At 39.4% G+C, this 17,417-nt stretch overlaps 2 protein-coding genes across 2 annotated transcripts; one reads left to right on the top strand and one right to left on the bottom strand.

Annotated features, from left to right (window-relative positions):
- The first annotated feature begins 2,373 nt into the window (after nt 1–2,373).
- On the top strand, nt 2,374–4,340 carry LOC110880644 (membrane protein of ER body-like protein). The gene is made up of 5 exons (XM_022129126.2): nt 2,374–2,780; nt 2,863–2,952; nt 3,047–3,199; nt 3,580–3,641; nt 3,725–4,340. Exons 1-5 carry the CDS (start codon nt 2,468–2,470, stop codon nt 4,196–4,198), a joined length of 1,092 nt encoding a protein of 363 aa, XP_021984818.1. The 5' UTR covers nt 2,374–2,467; the 3' UTR covers nt 4,199–4,340.
- A 552-nt stretch (nt 4,341–4,892) lies between these two features.
- Nucleotides 4,893–8,583, bottom strand: LOC110883891. The gene is made up of 2 exons (XM_022131558.2): nt 8,106–8,583; nt 4,893–6,215 (listed from the first exon to the last, which is right to left on the bottom strand). Exons 1-2 carry the CDS (start codon nt 8,345–8,347, stop codon nt 4,973–4,975), a joined length of 1,485 nt encoding a protein of 494 aa, XP_021987250.1. The 5' UTR covers nt 8,348–8,583; the 3' UTR covers nt 4,893–4,972.
- Between the last annotated feature and the right edge of the window lie 8,834 nt (nt 8,584–17,417).

Raw genomic sequence — 17,417 nt, 5'->3', positions numbered from 1 at the left:
CGTGTTATTCGGGTATGGGTTGTAAAAGATGGGTTAAATGTGTCATAAACAGGTTAGCGGGTTGACCTGATTACTTAAACATGTTGGCGGGTCTAGTTGTTTAATTGAATGGGTTATAAACAAGTCAACTTGAACATGACCCCCTGTGCTTAATCGAACAGATCAACTCGAATACCCGTTTATTGAACGAATTAGACGTTGGGTTAACCCAACGTATTTTTGTGTCTACCTTTTTGACCAATCGGCCAACGTTCCACCGCCCTCCTCTCCTCCACAACGCCGCCAATTAACTTATGATTCCCCGATGTAAAAAAGTCACTCTCCACAATCATTCAGAGGTCGAATCAAACAATACTTTACTGGCTTAGCACTTACTTAGTCACAGGTTGCAACACAACCCCCAAGTATTTTATCAAGTAAAGAAGAAAATAGGTTATGAGCTTAGATTAAGTTATCTTTTATTTGAACAATTTAGTTATGGAAACAATTAAAAAAAATTTAAAGGTCGACAATTGTAACAAGGGCATGTCTTTTTTTTTTTTTAAGTAATCGTTAGTTTGAGTTTCTGAGGTCGACCTCCATTGACATATTAAATCTTTATTTCTAAAATCCGTTAGCCTGAGTCCCTCAACTTTCCAATTAACATCAACGTATCCCCCTCTGTCTGGTCAACGTTAGTTTGACCGTTAATGAGAGAAGGGTATTTCGGTAACTCCCCTCCCCCCCCCCCCTCTCCATTCACCCCACCACCACGACCATTCTTCGGCAACTATGGCCACCACCCTTTCTTTAGAATCTGCAACCAGTGGCAAAGCTTGAGAATTCCAACAGGATGGTTGAAAACGTGTAACCAAAAATTTCTATAAAACTGGGTGGTCAAAAACGTATATACCCAAAAATTTCTATACGAAAACTATTTACTCTCCACTACTGAGCAAAAAGTTCGGCGGGGTCGGCCGCCCCCACAAAGCTACGCCCTTGTCTGCAACTATCTTCTTTCTCCTCATAAACCTCGAAGAAAAATAAAGGTTTTCTATGCACTGATTTCGTCTCAAAATGTTGAAAAATGTTATTAATAGTCGTCAAAAAACACGTTTTGTCTTCTGGGTTTTCAGGCAGTGATGATATAAACAAGAATAGTTGAACTATTTGATAAATGTGCAGTCTTTGCTTATGATTTGGGCTTTTTAAATACTAGGTTTAACATTTTGTGACAAAAAGATGGATTCTTGTTGTGTTAGTTTCAATCTTAATAAGCATGTTCAAAAAAGACCCGTTTTTCATATAAAATTTCAAGAACCAAAAGCAAAAGATTGAAGAAATTTGCAATAATTAAGTCTGTTTTTCATATACCAGTTACGGGCTGTTTGTTTACCTCTTAATGGGTCTCTTAATGGTTCAAACCTTTTACTGGTTCAACACTTAATGGTTCAGACTGTTTGTTTCACGAGCAAATGTCTGAATGGTTCAGACATTTGCCTCTGAATGGTTAAGATTTATATAGAGTCTGAATGTTAAGACCTCTTAGTGGTTCAACATTTAAGTATTCAGATCTTTTTACTAGTTCAGCACTTAACGATTCAAAAATTGCCAAATTGCTTCTTAGACCAGAAGATTTTGGTATGCAGGTGAAATTGAAGAGATTACGAACATTTTGGTATGCAGGTGAAATAGAACCGGTCAGTTAATCAACATCCGGTCCGACCAGTTTGGCCGGTTCGGACTGGATTCTGCGCACTCTTGTCCATCCTAGTTTATTTAGAAAATTATAATTATTAAATATAATATAGTTGACTAAATATAAGTATAATTTAAGGTGGCAAGTAAGCATTCCACGTATTGTCACGTCGGTATTTATATACCCTTATATTAATTAATTAATATTAATATTAATATTCCAAAAAGAATTAAAGTAAAATGTTCACCGCTGTACAATAATTATTTTAGAAACCTATAAATTCTTTCACATAAAGGTAATTTAAATGTTATGTACAAAAAAAAAAAAAACGTAATTCTTAATTATTTTCATTTCATTTAATTATTTGATAAGATGTCCATTAATATGGATAGCTGTGAAGAAACTATTTTAATTTAATTTTATTGTTTAATATACATAAAATATATCATGAAACTATTTATATAGAATTTAAGATGATAATACTTTCATTTACGTTATTCATAAATCATATGTTTCTTCATTTCATTTCATTTCATTTCATTTTAAATCATAAATAATTTTTAAATTAAAGGTTTAAAACTTGCATTATTTACACGTTTCAAATATAAATGATTAAAACATTATGTTATGTTTATTCGTTACATAATTGTAGAGTTAATTATTAAATATTATTTGGAGCTAAGCTTATAGTAAAATAACTTATTGGGTTCATTTGTAACAATGTGAACATGTGACAACTAATTTGTTATTAACTTAATTTCCATTACTCCCCAACATAGACCTTGGTACATGGCCAATGAGGGGTGGGAGCAACTGCTACTAGGGGCGGAGCAATGGCGGCCGGAGGTGAAAGAAGGGGCGGAACCCATGGTGATGTCCGATCAAGCGGAAGTTGTCGAAGAAGAAGTAGTGAAACTAGAATTCGAAAAGGTGAAGCCAAAGCTTGCAACACATTCTATGCATTGTCCCAACTGCAGGTCCGAAATTACAAAAGTTATTCTTCGTCGAAAAGTGTATCGACCCAATGAGCAAGATCCAGTTGTTGTTCGGGTCCCACCAGAACCCGAACAAAAGGATCTTGTCAGATGTTTTTCATGCTCAGGTAAGAAAATAGTGTCACATAAACATTTGACATTTGAGGTCAGTCAAACATATGATAATCTAACTTCTCCTTTCTTTAACAGAAATCGGATGTTTTAACCCGTTCGACATTTTCCAAAAAAGCCCAGAAACGGTTAATGTTGGTAGCGCGATCATTATAGTGGATGAACCAGGTAACAAGATATCGAATCATATGAAGAACTCAAGGCGTGTGCAAATGTTTTTTTTTTTTTTTTTTTTTCGTAATCGCGCGTATTTGTAATGCAGAAACGATTGTTACACGATCTAGAGGAAGAATGTGGCTTGGTTATGAGGGCATTCTTGCGGAGATCTTAAAGAGTATCGTTTATGGAGGTTTGATGGAGGTGATTGCAAGCTTAAGCGTTGTAGTATCCGCCGCTGCTTCTAATGTCACTACACGTAAGTTTCTATCGCTTCTTGCAGTGGCGGAGCTAGCCCAAAAATTCAGGGGTATCCCAATTTTTTGGGGGGGATTAGAGGTATTCTTTGTATAAAAAGATAAAAATTTTACACTACGTAAACGAAGTTGAAAGGTATTTTTACACTACGAAGAGGAAGCTGAGGGGTAGCCCAGGCTACCCCTCCTTGTACATTGGTTCCGCCACTGGCTTCTTGTTTAAGTGACTCAGATTTGCTTCATACAACACATGTTGGTTTGGGTCAAATAAGGTAAATTACTAGGCCGGGTCAACCCGTATGGCCCATAACCCGTTACCCATTTGGGCCCGTTTTATATCATATCATATCCTAACAAGAAAAAATATTTTAATTCGATTTAGTGAGCATTGTATCTTTGGCACTCGCAAGTTTAATCGGTGGAGTCTTCATCGTCGGTCACAATGTAAGTAAAACTAAAACCCGAGTGTTTAAACACCTTATAAACGTTAAAACCGACATGTTTAATCATGAAAACCGTATTCACAGCTTTGGGATCTTAGAAACGACTGTTACAAGAATACCTCTAGCCAAGAAACGAAGAAAGCAACTACTTATAAGTACAAAGCGCTACTCGGACAAGTAAACCATTTCCCACTACACGCGTTTTTCGCAATACTATCTTTCCTCGTGTTCGGGATGGTCCCACCAATCGCATACAGGTACTCGTATCACGAGACCAAAGATAAGGAGTATACACTCGCGGTGGTTGCACTCGCATCTCTTCTATGTGTCTTGTTATTGGCAATACTCAAGGCTTACATCAACAAGTGTACGGTTTTTAAGTACTTTAAGACGACGGTATACTACATTATCATTGCAGTCTTAGTGTCGGGTGTGTCTTACGTCGTCGGGAATCTTGTTGCGAGGTTGTTGGAGGAGCCCGGATGGTTTGCCACAAGTTCAAGTGGCGGTATGCCCTGCGTTCCACGTGTCACCTCGTCATATCTAGAATCTTTCTAATGTTCCAAGTTAAAAGAACAATATTGTTTTGAGCTTGTTTTGTCCCTAATTATTATTTGTATCATGTTCAACTATTCATTCGAGTGTCTTCGCTCGACAAGAATGTCTTGTGTCTCACAAAAACCGAATAATACTTTGATGAATCGAGCCTACATTAACGTATTTTGGGTCATGACTAGGGGTGCAAACGAGCCGAGCTACTCGAGCTCGGCTCGAAAAAAAAGCTCGAACGAGCCGAGCTTAAACGAGCTCGAGCCCGAGCCTAAAAACAAGCTCGTTTAGTAAACGAGCCCGAGCCTGAGCTTCACTTATTGAGCTCGAGCCGGCTCGCGAGCCTAAACGAGCTTTCAGTTTTTATATTTTTTGTTAATATATCGCGACCCTAAACGAGCTTTCTGTTTTTATATTTTTTATTAATATATTAAACATATATTTATATAATAATTACCATTTATATAAACATAAAAAATAACTAAATTATATGTATAATAATAATTTTAATTATTATAAATTAATATAAATTAATTCATAAATACTAAACGAGTCGAGCCCGAGCCGAGCTCGAGCTTGAAAAATTACCTTCGAGCCGAGCTCGAGCTCGAGCTTTCATATGTTAAACGAGCTCGAGCTCGAGCCTGGTCGAGCTCGGGCTCGGCTCGACTCGTTTGCACCCCTGACTCATGTTTAAATTGTCAAACTTTTTGTAAAGATTTCCATTATACTCGAAAAATGAAACAGAACATATAAACGGTACAGTTAACGTCAAAAACGAAGCTAAAACATCCATTTTGGAGATGAACGGGATGCATTCGACCTCCGCTTACTAGGCAACCGCTCAGAGTTATTCTGGTTTTTCATGATTGAAGACACGGTAGGGCTATAATAGTCATTACTCCTTTGCGAAGTCGTAGCTTGTGAATAACCATATGTACCTCTTCGAGCAATCGGGTTCCTTTGGACTGAACCCGACCCCCATCTATTATAACTTACACAGCTCTGGCTTCTCCCTACCTGCTGCTGATGAAACCGGCCCTCTTTCGGGCTCGGGTAGTTACGACTCTCGGCTGTTTCCGCAGAGTACATTGTCGTCTGTCCGTCACTAGAATACCCGTTTTGTTCGTGCGCTAACTCGATCGGGGATGCACATGACTGAACCTCGCTGTGGGCCCCGTTTACAGACCCTGTTGAAACTATCTCAGCTTCAGCTATCGGGTTTGACTTTGACTTTGACTTTGACTTTTCTTTACTGCTCGAATGAACTTCTTTGTTTCCCACGGTTGTCCTAGGCGGGAAGTTGATATCCAAGAGGTGCGTTTGTGTTTTTTCGGTTTTCCTAAACGGGTCGGAGGTCAATTTCGGCGATTCATAAATCTCGGTAATCGTAAGACGTTGGTCAACTGGCGGTGTTTCATCTTGGGAAGAACTAGGCCCCGGTTGATCCTCGTTCTCGTTTTCAGTCATTTTAAAAACCTGCCGTCTGGTAAACGACGAACACGAGTGCTCGCTCTTTTGACCCGTCGCCATCAACCGAATAATCGGCAGCTTCGGTTTACTTACAAAATCATCAAGACTCCCTTCCCAATGCTGACTCAACCAATCGCAAATTATATATATCGGGATGCCAAACTGCGTTACCGAATTCTTTTCACCGGATGAAGTAGAAGACGAAGTCGACGATGATCTTGCGGTTGGTGACGTGGCTAGCTTCATAGGATCACAAACCATGAACGAAAGATTACCATGTACGTCAAAACCAGCTGAACCCGGGCTCCAGGTTACACCATCGGGTCGAACTTTTATGAGGTTGTCTGTGGCTATAACCACCTTTCCTTCACCGATGGTTAGATCGTTCTTCTCGGTGTAGCCTAAAAGGTATACCATACGACCAAGGTCTAGATTCGGTTTAGAACACGGTTTCAAATAGTGAGAGTGTTGTTGACTCGAGGCGTTTGAGTCTGCATCAATGGCGTCTAACCATACGATAGTTAGATCAAGGATCGGACTCGTAATGAAGAACCTGTTAATGATTTAATGAGATGAGAACAAATTTAGAGTGTACCTATCCACGCACTCATCTCACTATCTACACACTCAAAAAGGTGATTTTTGTCTTTACATGCACACCCTGCAGTGTCGAACTGTGGCCAAAACGAGGCGTTTTGGTCCGATTAACCAGACAAAGACTGACGGGTGTCTGACGGGTCTGTTGACCGGACCAAAACGCTGAGCTTTGGCCGCGATTTGGTCCTGTCAACCAGACAAAAGACTGATACCTGGTCTGGTTGACAGGACCAAAACGCGGCCAAAGCTCGGCGTTTTGGTCCGGACAACAGACCCGTCAGACACCCGTCAGTCTTTGTCTGGTTAATCAGACCAAAACGCCTCGTTTTGGCCACAGTTCGACACTGCAGGGTGTGCATGTAAAGACAAAAATCACCTTTTAGGTGTGTAGATAGGCAAAATTGGTGTGTGGATAGTTTGGCCCTAAATTTAACCTGCTATAGAAGCACCAACATGTATGTCACATCATACGGGTCATATGGTCCATACTAGTTGTATGATAGGGCGAAAAACAATCATATGGGTTGTATGACTTTATTAGGGGCCAATCAGTCATTTCTTTGTAAGTAAATTACAAAAATCGTCCTTTATGTATGTCACTTATTGCAAACTGTGTCTTTTATCTTCGATAATTACAGAAAACGTACTCGATGTTTGCAAACCCTTGCAAGTTATGTCCTTTAGCCCTAACTCAGTTAATTTTTGTGGTTAAATTTGACCAAATGGACCCCACACAAGGGTATTTTGGCCATTTTACTCTCATGTGGGGTCCATTTGGTCAGATTTAACCACAAAAATTAACTGAGTTAGGGCTAAAGGACATAACCTGCAAGGGTTTGCAAACATCAAGTACATTTTCTGTAATTATTGAAGATAAAGGACACAATTTGCAATAAGTGACATACATTAAGGACGGTTTTTTTAATTTACTAAAAAAAAATCATACAGGCTGTCATTCGCCCATCATATGACTCATAAGACCATTTTCTCTTCGTCACACGGCCCATATGGTCATTTACGGGCCCCAATGGCATGTTTGTGGTGTTTAAAAAGCATGTCCATAGTGGTGTTTGTTTCGTTGTCTCGGTGTTGTAAAATCCGGGAATTCGGGATTAATCGGTGATAATTACTTTACCGATTAAATTTCACCTGGTCAGACCTAAAATTGGTAACCAGCCAAAATCGGTCAAAGTTCAGTCAAAATTGGTCATAATAGGTCAAAATCTTTTAAATATGAGTTAATTACTGTTTTCGCCCCTGTGGTTTGTCAAAAATCACTATTTCATTCTATTAGTTTAAAAATTGCGATTTCAGACCCTGTGGTTTCACTTTCGTAACCATTTCAGTCCATGTGATCTGTTAAGTACAGGGACTGAAATGGACAAATGGTTATGAGGTGGACTGAAATGGTTAAGAAAGTGAAATCACAGGGACTGAAATCGCAATTTTTAAACTAATAGACTGAAATAGTGATTTTTGACAAACCACATAGACGAAAACAGTAATTTACTCTATAAATATTTAAAAAATTGTACTGGTTAGTCCATTCGGATTATTAAGTTTGAAAATTATATATATAAATTTTCTAAAAATTATAAATAAATTTTTGAAAAAAGTTTGTATATAATCACGGCCTACTAGCGCCTAGCGATCTGTTTAAAATATTAAAATGATATTTAAGTCTAGGGCACAATTTAATGTCCTCAATTGAACAAAATTCAATCGAAATTAAACTCTTAGGGTTTATAAAACTCAAAACCTAATTAGCAGCATCAAATTCAATCAAACAGCATATACACAACCACAACCACATCAATTGAATATCAACCAAAGGTATAATCCATACCTATGAGGAAAAAGAGAAGCACGAGCACCGTTGTGGAGGCGGATGTCGGCGGCGTGAGCGGCGGAGACAGAGGGGAGGATAGCGTGAGTAGTAAGAAGAAGGTTCCGGTGAATAAGGAAGGCAGTACCGGTGCCAATTCGAGCCATTGACGGAGCTTTGCCGGAAAAAATGGCGGATTTTGTCTTCTCCGACTTGCATATGCGGTTGCAGAAACACCAGGAGGACTGTTGTAAGACTCCCATTGGTGTTGGTTATTGGTTTAAGGTTGCTGTTAAGGGTTCAATGGTGGTCTGAAACAGCAGATGTTGATGATGATTTTAATTTGAAAAAAGGTTGATAGATGGATTATAGGCGCTTTTTTCGAAATCGAGGGTGTTTGAATTAGGCGTGATTAAAGTTTAATTTTGCTTTTTTTAATACACCCAAATTCTCGTAATGGGCTGGCCCAAACGGATTAAAGATCCAGAGAAAATTAGGGTGAATTCCTCCTCAAGTCCTGTTCTTATCCTGGGCTCGCTCACACACTAGACATTTATCTTTGATAAAAAGCTTGTGGAGAAAAATGTCAGGATAGTTCCTAATGTTTGCTTCATTTTCACCTTTAATCCATAATTTTCTAAATTACAGCTATAGTCCTCAACTTTTGCAATTTCGTTCCCGCATAATCCCTAGCGTGGATAGAGGTTAGTTTTTGGGGGAAAAGATCAAATAGGAAGTTAATTTTCGCTAGGAAGGATAGGAAGCCATAGGATTACGACATGTGGCAAATTTTAAAATAAAGAGAAAAAGTATTTTAGTCAATCAAACTCCTTCTTCTTCCTTTTTCAAAACTCAGTAACTTCAAAACCCACCATTTTCAAAACCCACCATCTTCAACCATTTCTTTACTTTCTATCTCAATAATCACTACATTATAGTGCGATTTTCATCACCAATCAATGATTCAAAACCCGATCAACGTGTTCTTCAGCTTTTTTTGAAGAAAACCCAGTTTAATTTCATAAAAAAAAATCTCGTTTTTTTCGGTGATTTTGGAGATAATCACTCGATTCGTTCGATTCGAGCGTTGATAAGTGTTTCTATCATTCAATTTTCGTCAATTGATGAAGAAATCGGCTTCGATCCATGTAAGAAATTCTTTAATTTTATTTTCACGATCTGGATTTTTGATTTAGTCATTGCGTTTTACGATCTTTGCGGGGGTCCGGGGGCGGCAGCCCCTGGCGGGGTCCAGGTCAGCTCGGAAAAATTTTTTTCGATTAAATTGTTGTACTAAAAACGCATCAGCAAAATTAATTTCCAGAAATTGGCTCATTTCGAAGACAGTAATTCGTAGACAATTCAGACAGTTCACAGTGACAGACAGTTTTATGTGTCCATTGCGTTTTAGAAATAAGAGAGTTTTATGTGGTTTCTGACTATTGCGTTTTAGAAAAAACACATTTTTAAGTGTTTTTAGTCATTGCGTTTTAGGTAAAAACACATTTTTTAGGTGTTTTCAGTCCATTGCGTTTTAGAATGAGTCATTTTTAAGTGTTTTCTGGCCATTGCGTTTTACATATAAGACATTTCTTTGTGTTTTTGGTGCATTGCGTTTTAGGTAAAACACTTTTTATGTGTTTTCAGTCCATTGCGTTTTAGAAAACAGACATTTTAAGTGTTTCCTGGCCATTGCGTTTTACAAATAAGACATTTCTTTGTGTTTTTGGTGCATTGCGTTTTAGGTAAAACACATTTTTATGTGTTTTCTGGCCATTGCGTTTTACAAATAAGACATTTCTATGTGTTTTCTGGCCATTGCATTTTACAAATAAGTCATTTCTTTGTGTTTTTGGTGCATTGGGTTTTAGAAAAATGTCATTTTTTAGGTTTTTTTTTTTTCATTGCGTTTTACGTAACTGGTGGTTTTTCTATTGCGTTTTACGCAACTGGGTTTTAAATTTTTTTTAAAAATTATAGCAATAGTATACTCGTTTTAAAGATAAAAAAAACGCTCGTTTTTTTGGTGCAGTTTTTATAAAAAAATAATGTCGTGTGAAAGAGTTATTAACGTTTAAAAAATGGGGGGGAATTGGAGGAGAGAGAAACTATTGGCTTGGATTGACTAGAATGCTCTTGAACAAACTCACGCTCCTCTTTTCTTCCTTTCAATTTCCCTGATTTAATCTTAGCCCTTGATTAACTTAATGGATGGTCAAGATCACTTCCTAGTCTTCCTAGCCAAATAAACTTCCTATTGTATCTCCACCCTAGTTTTTGGTGTTAAGTGAGTGTGAAATGACATAAATACTCTTACTATCAAATTAATAACTAAAAAGTTAAAAGAAACATAATTAATATTTTAGAGTTTATGTGGGACCCACTACCCACCGCACCCCATCAACTTCATCTTCCCCACTTTTCACCACCTTTCACCACCATCACCACCCACCACATCTCCGCCATCTCGTCCATCCATACACCTAAATACCATTTATTTCAAAACGTATTAACTAAAACAAAAAAAAAGATATATATAACTCTTATCATTGATCACGACCCGTGTTGAGCTGGGCACGCCCCCGTACTGGGAATAAAAGCTTCTATAGCTTTGTCTTTTCTGCAGGCACCTGGCCATGCCCCCGTGTCCGCTGGGCACGGGGCCGTAGTCAGCCTTCTATTCTCTTGTTTTTGCTTGGGAAGATGTTGCCAAGGGGTTGGGCATGCCACGTTTATTCCCTTTCTTTGTATTTATGTTAGTTTTTGCTGCATATTTGTTCCTTTTGTTCAATTAAGCTCATTTGGTCCTGAAAATACAAAAGGTAGACAAAAGCACACGTTTTCAAACATTGGTACTAAAAAAGAGTTAGTTTTATGCCTCATTTGATGTAATTTATATGTTGCATTTTACACACATCAAATACCGCCACACTTGAATCTTTGCTTGTCCTCAAGCAAAACTCTTTAATTTGTTGCTTACACGCCCAAATGGAATGGGTAAAAGAGAAGTTTTGGGCTTGTCTTGAGCGTCGGGAATCCAAAATCTTTATTGGGTTTTATTTTTATGTTATTTACAATCCTATTCGTTATGATTTATTTAGAACGTTTCATAAGAGAAATTACTTATTTGGGCATAACATGCCTTTTTAAAATTCCATTTATATACAAGTTCACATACCTCACTGTAACACCTCGAAATTTTGTCCAATAATGTGTTAACACGTGTCATGAGTTACACGTGGCATTAAATATTAAATAAAGGACTAAAGTCGACAAACCTTGAATGTATGTAAATTCGAGGGTTATAAATGTCAACGGAGGGTAAATATACTGTATAGTAACCCTAAATGATGCTCGTACCTTCAAACGAATAAATCATGGATCGTACGGAGCGAAACGCGGGAGAAAGTGAGAGATTACGAGCTACAGGGGTTAATCGTGTCAACATGTTTAATTTATACCTCTGAGTGACCCTTTGATGAACCCGAGGCTTTGTAACAGTAAAATACGCTCACTAGAATATACTATATAAATTTCGCGAAGTTCCGTTTTAAAACGAGAAAGTTATGATCAAATTCATATGCGAGGGGTTAAGAGCGTCAACAATAAAAGTTAAGGCTTTTCGGATAGTAATTAAACTAACCGGGGACTTAACAATGCGGGTAAAAGTCACGAGGCCCTTAATTGTAAATAATCGAGGGCCAAATCGCAAAGTTACCCCTTCGAAACCGAAAGGTCAGGTTAATCATGACAAAAGATTTGAAAATCTTGAAATTCAGGCCTCAGGCGGCCCGCGTGGGTGAAACCAGCAAGTTAATGCGGGCCGCGAGCCACCTGTTGATTCGTTTACTGACATGAAGATTCAGGCGGCCCGCGTCCATGATGCCTGAATCCTAATGCGGGCCGCGTACGAGTCCCAGATGCAGAAACTTTGGACAGATTCAATGTTTGAGCTTGTGAACGATCATTTGAGCATTAATTGAAGTATGGGCGCCCTCTACATGCCCGCTAGCACCCAGGGCCACCTGCTGAACATCCATGATCCATTGTAGGGTGAGTTGTAATGATCTTGAGCCTAAATTTTCACTATAAAAGGCACTACATTGCACACAATTGAATCACACCTCAAACCTGCATTCCAATTCACTTCTGGAGCTCTCAAGCACTCTTCTAACATCCTAAGTCATGCACCAAGTTCTGTAAGTATGTCTACCCTTTTGTGGCTTAGTTTATGCATAGTTTAGCTTAAAAGTCAATCCGTCGTAATTAACGATTGACTTTGCGATAAATCACAAATGGTCCAGTGGTTTGTCGAATCAAAGATAGTTATATGTTGGTAATCATGTGGGCTTTAAACCTCTAAAAGGGCACCCTCTGATTCCCACTCTAACTAGTCCAAAAGTCGAGTCAAACGTGCTTAGAAAAAGTCAACAGAAATGCTATTTTGCGATTTCTTGCATAATCGGTAATGTAGATGATATGTAACATGTTTAAACACTCATAAAACATGATAATAAGTATATTAACTAGTCTAAGCTTGTTGGATCCGACCATTTACTGTTTTGACCCGGTTCGGAGCCGAAAGTCGCAAAAGCTTTGACTTTTGCTTTGACTTCAGTTCTGACCCGTTAAAGTATGATATAGATATGCCTTAGGACTCTCTTAGGACCAGGTTACATGATAGTATAACCCTCTGTGACCGGTTCGTTGGTTGTCCAAGTCTTTTACACAATTCCGTTAAATGCTTAAAAGTTGACCGTAACGCCCTTTTTGATTTAAAACGAGAATTTCGGACATGTGAAAGAATCATAACCTTAGTTACTGATTTCTAAGCATGTCCCTAAAAATTTCACGTCCATCCGAGGTCCAGAATAGGAGTTATGCTAAATAGCGCAAATTACGGAAACTTTAGTAATTTAATAGCGCAACTAGCATAACGCCTATCTAAACCCGGATTTCGACACCAAACCTTTTACTCACTGATGTAAAATAATATTTTGGGATTTTTAAAGATTTTTAATTATTTTTAACCTGCTCATAATCTGCGATTATGGCAACGTTTCGGTAAATACCGAATATACCCTTTTCGGCCAAAACTTGAGTTCTACAAGGTCTTTTGACCCGATTCCAGTTGCTACTGATTTTAATTATTAAATAAAGTATTTTAGACTTTATAAACTATTCGGGAAACTCAGATTTCCTGTAGAACTCTGAAACCTCTTTTATAATCTTTAAAAAGACCGAAATACCCCTACGGGGCATAATATGAACCTAAACTCGTTACGGGCATTATGGAAGGTATTGTCACACCCCCAAAATCCACACGCGGAGTATCACCGCTTGGGAGCGTGACTGACCAGGATCAAGCCACCAATCATACAGAACATTGTATAGAATAAAAGTAAATGCAATATAATCCAAACCATTTCCATATGAAAGGTGTTTCCAAAACATAAGTAAGTTGTCATTGTTTAGCGGAAGCGTATTATTGTAAAACCCATAGCAATTAAGTATCAAATATCAAAAGTGTTCAATAAGATGATCAAGATCCAAGCCCCACAACGACCAGCTCCTCCGTGTGCAAGCTCCAATATGTACCTAAGGTCCTGCAAGGCATGCAGCAGATAATCAACAAACTAGTTGAGCGAGTTCACAGTTTATAGTTTAGTTCGGGTAATAGTGCGTTCGTTCAGTTAAGTTTCATATCGTATCAGTTCCATCGCGGCCTCCCAGGCATGTGTGCGAAGATTAGGTTCGTTAGTTCGCGACCGTAGTCTTTACCGACCAGGGTGTGTGCGAAGGCAATTTATCAGTTCGTTCGCGACCATAGTCCTTACCGACCAGGGTGTGTGCGAAGGCAGTTGAGTAGTTCGTAAGCATCAACAGTTTAGTCGTTCGTTACAGTATCAAAGTATGCACAAGTAATCATCCAACCCATTCCCACCCTGGGAACCCATGCCTTGGCTGTGTGAACTCACCTTGGTTTGCTCGGTATGCTAGGTTATGCACTCACAAGTGATTAATCACGTCCTATTGTATGCACGTATAACAAATCAGTTCATGTTCACAATGATACGCATGCAATTTAATGTTCACATAACAGTCAGTTTGCATATCGGCACATCACGTATCATTTCGCATTTAATCATTAACTATCATTCGATTCACATTTACCCATCCTTCGATATATTGCTCATCCTTCGGTCTAACAATTATCACAACCATCACAAATATGTTTCGACACATCTATCGATACACAGTTAGCATCTTACGATTCATGGTTATCTTTCGACACATCAGCTATGTTTCGACATAGTTATCCTTCGGCACACAGATTATGTTTCGGTCAACACACTATCTTTCGGTCAAAGCTATCCTTCGGTCAACACTACTATGGTTCGGTCAATGCTATCCTTCGGTCAACACCTATGTTTCGAAGGACAGGTATCTTTCGGTCACAGCTATGTTTCGATTACTAATATCTTTCGATGAACATCAGTTACGGAATGTCAGTTACGTTTTTCTCAAAGTTTCCAAGTTTTTCCTAACTGATTATCAATTAACACCAATTTCACAAATCAATTAGCATCAACAAGATCAAACAAGCATGATTCCCATGTTTATCAAGAACCCTAATCTGAATAACAAAATCATTCAAACTATCCGATTTACACATAGGTGCCGATTACATAAACATGTCCGATTACAATATGATCAATTCGATTAACCTACATCCGATTAACATACATATTCCGGTTAACACGCAAACGACATATTGCAATACCAACATACATATCCGGTTATCATGGCCAATCCACAAGACATCATCATTGAACATCATCAAAACAGATCCGATTAACATACTAACAATATATTGCAAGACAATTTATAAATCATGAAATCAAAGCATCATAAACAACATCACACTAACCGGAAATCTGGATTACGGTATGGAATCCTTCGAACAGAGAGTAGGTTTGCTATATGCCGTCACACACACACAATAGCACTAGGGTTTTGAAAAATAACTGCCGGTTTGCATGTATCACGTATATAAACGTATCACAGAAATGGGCCAAGCCCATCAGAAAGGCTGGGCCGAAAGATGTCGAAGGATAGGGTCCTTGGTCGAAGGATATGTTTCGAGATCCTTCGAACCGAAAGCTGATCCTTCGAATCGAAGGATATCTTTCGTGGTCCTTCGAATCCTTCGAACAGTATGCCATGTTTCGTGATCTAGACTAAGTGTATTAAATAACCATTCTAGACTAAGTGTAATAAATAATAATTCCAATATTATCTTTTACAACCACAAGTAGTTACATGTATGCACAATGACAACACGTTTCATTAAAACACAACGCGTACAATTACAAATCCAACAAGTCAACTACTAAACAGTCAAAGTCAACGCGCATTTAATGCGAAAGTGAAAGTCAGAAACTCGAGTTGTCACATTATCCCCAACTTAAAAGAAATTTCGTCCCGAAATTTGGTACGCACTCACTGAGGAAGCTAGGTAAGTTACATCGTTCACTGGTTTTCCTGGGGTGTCACATCATCCCCCCGTTGATTTGGAATTTCGTCCCGAAATTCAGTAGTAGTAGCTTCAGCCTCAGCAGTGGATGCATTGGTTTCGAATAACTGGGGATACTTTTCTTTCATCTGATCTTCGCGTTCCCAGGTATACTCCGGGCCACGCTGGGAGTTCCAACGAACTCGAACAAGAGGGATTCTCTTGTGTTTGAGGACCTTAACATCCCGGTCCGTGATTTCAACTGGTTCCTCGACGAACTGCAACCGCTCGTCGATAGTGAGTTCCTTAAAAGGAACTATAAGGGTCTCATCTGATAGGCATTTCTTCAGATTGGACACGTGAAATACATTGTGAACTGCACCGAGTTCAGGAGGTAGGTTTAATCTGTAGGCTACTTTGCCAATCTTTTCTAAGATTTCGAACGGTCCGACGTACCGCGGATTGAGTTTGCCCCGTTTACCAAAACGTACCACACCCTTCCAGGGTGAAACTTTCAATAAAACCCGGTCCCCGACCTCAAATTCCAATGGCTTTCTACGCTTGTCCGCGTAGGCTTTCTGACGGTCGCGTGCTGCCGCCATGCGTTGTCGTATCTGTGCTATCTTTTCTGTGGCGTCCACTACAATCTCTGGACCCGTAATTTGACTATCCCCCACCTCTGCCCAACAGAGAGGTGACCGGCATTTACGTCCGTACAATGCCTCAAATGGAGCGGCTTGAATGCTGGTATGGTAACTGTTATTGTATGAAAACTCCACTAAAGGGAGGTGCTTTTCCCAGCCGTTGCCGAAATCGATAACACACGCTCGAAGCATGTCTTCTAAAGTTTGGATAGTTCGCTCAGACTGCCCATCCGTCTGAGGATGGTATGCTGTGCTCATGTCTAATCGTGAGCCGAAAGATTTGTGCATCGCTTGCCAAAGTTCTGACGTGAATCGTGCATCGCGATCCGAAATAATAGAGATGGGCACTCCGTGCCTCGAAACAACTTCTTTCATGTAGATGTCTGCTAGGGTAGAAAACTTATCCTTTTCTTTGATAGCCAAGAAGTGAGCAGACTTTGTGAGCCGATCAACGACCACCCAGATAGTGTCATTCCCACGCTGGGATCTAGGTAGGCCAGTAACAAAATCCATGGAAATTTGCTCCCATTTCCATTGTGGTATTTCTGGTTGCTGAAGTAGGCCTGATGGTTTCTGGTACTCGATTTTAACCCTTGCACAAGTTAAACACTTGCCGACGTAAGTTGCGATAAGAGCTTTCATGTTTGGCCACCAGTAAGTTGTTCTGATATCGTGGTACATCTTATCCGACCCTGGATGTACCGAGTAGCGAGACTTGTGCGCTTCATCCATCACAAGTTCGCGTAAGCCGCCATAAAGTGGGACCCAAATACGCCCCGTTACATAGTAGGCGCCGTCTTCCTTTTGTTCCATTTGTTGCCTTGAACCGCGCAAGGCTTCAGCCTTGACGTTTTCGGGTTTTAGTGCTTCTATCTGAGCAGCTCGTATCTGTGCAGGAAGACTGGACTGAATGGTAAGCTGTAGCGCTCGCACGCGCTTAGGTAAAGTGTCTTTCCGACTGAGGGCATCAGCCACAACATTGGCCTTCCCTGGATGATACTTGATGGCACATTCGTAGTCGTTCAGTAGTTCAACCCATCTTCGTTGACGCATATTCAAATCTTTTTGCTTAAGGATATGCTCGAGACTCCTGTGATCGGTGTAAATCGTGCACCTGGTACCGTACAGGTAGTGTCGCCATATCTTAAGCGCGAAAACAACAGCTCCCAGCTC

This window comes from Helianthus annuus, chromosome 10 (assembly GCF_002127325.2).
Source record: "Helianthus annuus cultivar XRQ/B chromosome 10, HanXRQr2.0-SUNRISE, whole genome shotgun sequence".
NCBI classification, from domain to species: Eukaryota; Viridiplantae; Streptophyta; class Magnoliopsida; order Asterales; family Asteraceae; genus Helianthus; species Helianthus annuus.
The sequence above is the reverse complement of the archived record's forward strand: the minus strand, read 5'-3'. Positions and strand labels throughout refer to the sequence as shown.